The following is a 3,508-nucleotide window of genomic DNA, read 5'->3' on the forward strand; positions in this document are numbered from 1 at the left end:
AGTATATAGAAAAAAATAAAATTTAAATCAGACTATAATTCTTCTTTGTAACTATCCCTTTAAAAAATAATAATAAAATAAAATAAAAATACATGAATATTAAATTAACTGGATCAATAATTACACTTTACTTTAAAGTTATTATAGGATTATTTTTGTGGATTCTTAAAATATTTTTAAATTATAAAATATATAATTAAATCTAAACATTATATTGATATTATTGAAATTAACCCATAAGCTAGGAAGTTAAAACAAACCCTCCAAGATCATATTAAATTCGAAAAAAAAATTTAATCGAATAAAAATAGCACTACTTCTATATAGTTTTCCAAGAGCAACAAAGGAAAATTACTTCCAAGAAACTATATATGAAATTATTTTCTCATTTTTATCCATCTCCCACCAACCCCAACCAATCCAAATTCTGACATCCAACGGCTATGTTTTGTCCCTCAAGCAATTGACAGAATCCACCGTAGATTTAAGAGAATCCAAACCACCCCATCCGGTTACCAGTAGGTAGGTCTATAAATACCAAGTAACCACAGCAGTTTTTTTTCGTCATTCTTTGGGGTCTGATTAGAAACTCTCACACAGGCCGACAAACTCTTAAGCTTTCCCTTAGATCTGTACCGGTGACTCCTGTCCAAGGTATCTTCTGCCCTTCTCCACTTTATAGTACTGTTTACTCTATATCATATTGCATGCTCTCTTCATGGGTTTTCTTTGTAGACTCTAGAAAAATAAATGTTTAAAGAGTGGTCTTTTAGTTTCTTGGTCTCAAGTCTTTTAGTAAACATGGTTCAAAAAGTTACAGATCTGGGTACATGTTGCGTTTACTCTGGAGTCTGGTCTGTGCCGGGTGTTACGTTGAAGATTTCGTTTTGACTGTTAGTGTGTGCAGAACATCATGTCTGAAAGGCATGTGTTTCGCTTACATTTTCATTAAAATACATCAGATCTGATTATTTTTATCAATTTGATAGTTTTTTAGTGATAAACTCTCTGAAAATATATCGACAGATTCCTAGAATGTTTTGTATTACTTGAAGGGGCCATGTAGCGTTGCGATCATGATCGTATCAGAGTGCCTCTTGCTTAGATCTAGTGTTTATTCATTTCTATCGTGCAATTACTAATAAATTATACCAAGAAAAATGTAACTTTGCACTTCTGCAAGTAATTGAGGCACGTTTGGTGTTTCTACTTTTAATATAATCAATGGTAGGAAAAAAAACTGTTATAAACTGTGCAAAACATCTTCAATTCATAATATGGGGCTTGCGATACTCTGGGAGCTCACTCTGTATTAGAAGCTAATATTTTTGTTTGCCGTTTGGTACTTTCACCATAGCATAGCATGTTAATACCTGAATTTTCACTATTGGGGGTTGTTTTATCGGGTATTTGATTCTTTTCCCGACTTTTTTTGGACAAGTGATTCTATAGAAGTTTATCTCTTCCAGTGGTAAAGGTATCTAACTGTTCTTTGTTCTTTTCTAATTGCTCTCATTCAGGAGCATAAACTTTTGAGATTCTTATCATTTCCTGTACTTTGATTCTGCCCGTTTATAACTTTTTATAAAAGTTTGAAGAATCTAAATTAGTCATTAGGATGTTTTCGGCACTATTCTTTTTACCATATTCTCACATGTTGATGGAATTTTGCTTGCCACACTAATTAAGCAAGCTTAGTTTGCACATAGTTGCCACATATCACCATATTAAGAGGTCTTTGTTGTGAATTTTGTGACATGCAGCTCAAGAAAATGGAAACCTTTCTATTCACCTCCGAGTCAGTGAACGAGGGTCACCCTGACAAACTATGTGACCAGATCTCTGATGCAGTGCTCGATGCCTGCCTTGAGCAGGACCCAGACAGCAAGGTTGCTTGCGAGACATGTACAAAGACAAACATGGTCATGGTCTTTGGAGAGATCACCACCAAGGGAAAGATAGACTATGAAAAGATTGTTCGTGACACATGCCGTAACATTGGATTTGTTTCTGACGATGTTGGTCTTGATGCTGACAAGTGCAAAGTATTGGTTAACATTGAGCAACAGAGCCCGGATATTGCCCAGGGTGTCCACGGTCACTTTACCAAGCGCCCAGAGGAGATTGGTGCTGGTGACCAGGGCCATATGTTTGGTTATGCCACTGATGAGACCCCCGAGTATATGCCTTTGAGCCATGTTCTTGCCACCAAGCTTGGTGCTCGCCTCACTGAGGTGAGGAAGAATGGAACCTGCCCTTGGCTAAGACCTGATGGCAAGACTCAAGTTACTGTTGAGTACTTCAATGACAATGGTGCAATGGTCCCTGTTCGTGTCCACACTGTTCTCATCTCTACTCAGCATGATGAGACTGTCACAAATGATGAAATTGCCGCTGATCTAAAGGAGCATGTCATCAAGCCTGTTATCCCGGAGAAGTACCTTGATGAGAAAACTATCTTTCACCTCAACCCATCCGGCCGTTTTGTTATTGGTGGTCCTCATGGTGATGCAGGTCTCACTGGACGCAAGATCATTATTGACACCTATGGTGGCTGGGGAGCCCATGGTGGTGGTGCTTTCTCAGGGAAGGACCCAACTAAGGTGGATAGGAGTGGTGCTTACATTGTTAGGCAAGCTGCCAAGAGCATCGTAGCAAATGGTCTTGCTCGTAGGTGCATTGTGCAAGTTTCCTATGCTATTGGTGTACCTGAGCCTTTGTCAGTCTTTGTGGACAGCTATGGCACTGGAAAAATTCCAGACAAGGAGATCCTTAAGATTGTGAAGGAGAGCTTTGACTTTAGGCCTGGAATGATGACCATCAACCTGGATCTCAAGAGGGGGGGTAATAGGTTCTTGAAGACAGCTGCATACGGACATTTTGGAAGGGATGACCCAGACTTCACCTGGGAAGTTGTCAAGCCCCTCAAATGGGAGAAGCCTCAAGCTTAAGAGTGATTTATCCCATCCCTGTTGCGCAATGCTTATTTTATTGGTACTTATGAATAATTCGGTTTGTCTTGCTGCTGGTCTATAATCGTTAGCTATCCTCAATGGTCTAATCTCATACATTAAGATACCCTATTCATTTTCATTTCTTTTTTTTTTCTTTCTTTTTTTCCTCTGTTTTTTCTTATCCTTCGCATTTTGTTCCCAGTGCTGGTGTGAAAACGTGTGAAATTTTTGTTTGAATTGAGGGCACTGGAAGTAACAAATGCCTGTTAAGTTTGCATTAGAACAGCAGCAAAATGTAGTAATGTGTTCTTTGGACGAAACAAGTTATTGCTCTCTCTCCCAAGACTGCATTGTAATTTGATTGCCATGGCTTTCCTCTCAGTTTCAAGCATGGTATAACATAGGATTTGAGCATTTTCATTCAGTTTAGTTCACTTGAAAAAAATCAACCAAACTGAATTTTCATATTTTTAATTTAAAATCTCAAATTGAATAAATCATTTTCAGTTTGGTTTGATTTGGTTAATTAAGACAAAAAACCTGAAAAAACCAAT

At 37.9% G+C, this 3,508-nt stretch overlaps 1 protein-coding gene across 1 annotated transcript; it reads left to right on the forward strand.

The window, feature by feature from the left end:
- The first annotated feature begins 546 nt into the window (after nt 1-546).
- LOC105112068 (S-adenosylmethionine synthase 1-like) lies at nt 547-3,229 on the forward strand. Its single transcript, XM_011007636.1, has 2 exons — nt 547-654; nt 1,764-3,229. Exon 2 carries the CDS (start codon nt 1,773-1,775, stop codon nt 2,949-2,951), a length of 1,179 nt encoding a protein of 392 aa, XP_011005938.1. The 5' UTR covers nt 547-654; nt 1,764-1,772; the 3' UTR covers nt 2,952-3,229.
- Nucleotides 3,230-3,508: the final 279 nt, after the last annotated feature.

This window comes from Populus euphratica, unplaced genomic scaffold (genome assembly GCF_000495115.2).
Source record: "Populus euphratica unplaced genomic scaffold, PopEup_1.0 scaffold322.1, whole genome shotgun sequence".
Lineage (NCBI taxonomy): Eukaryota > Viridiplantae > Streptophyta > Magnoliopsida > Malpighiales > Salicaceae > Populus > Populus euphratica.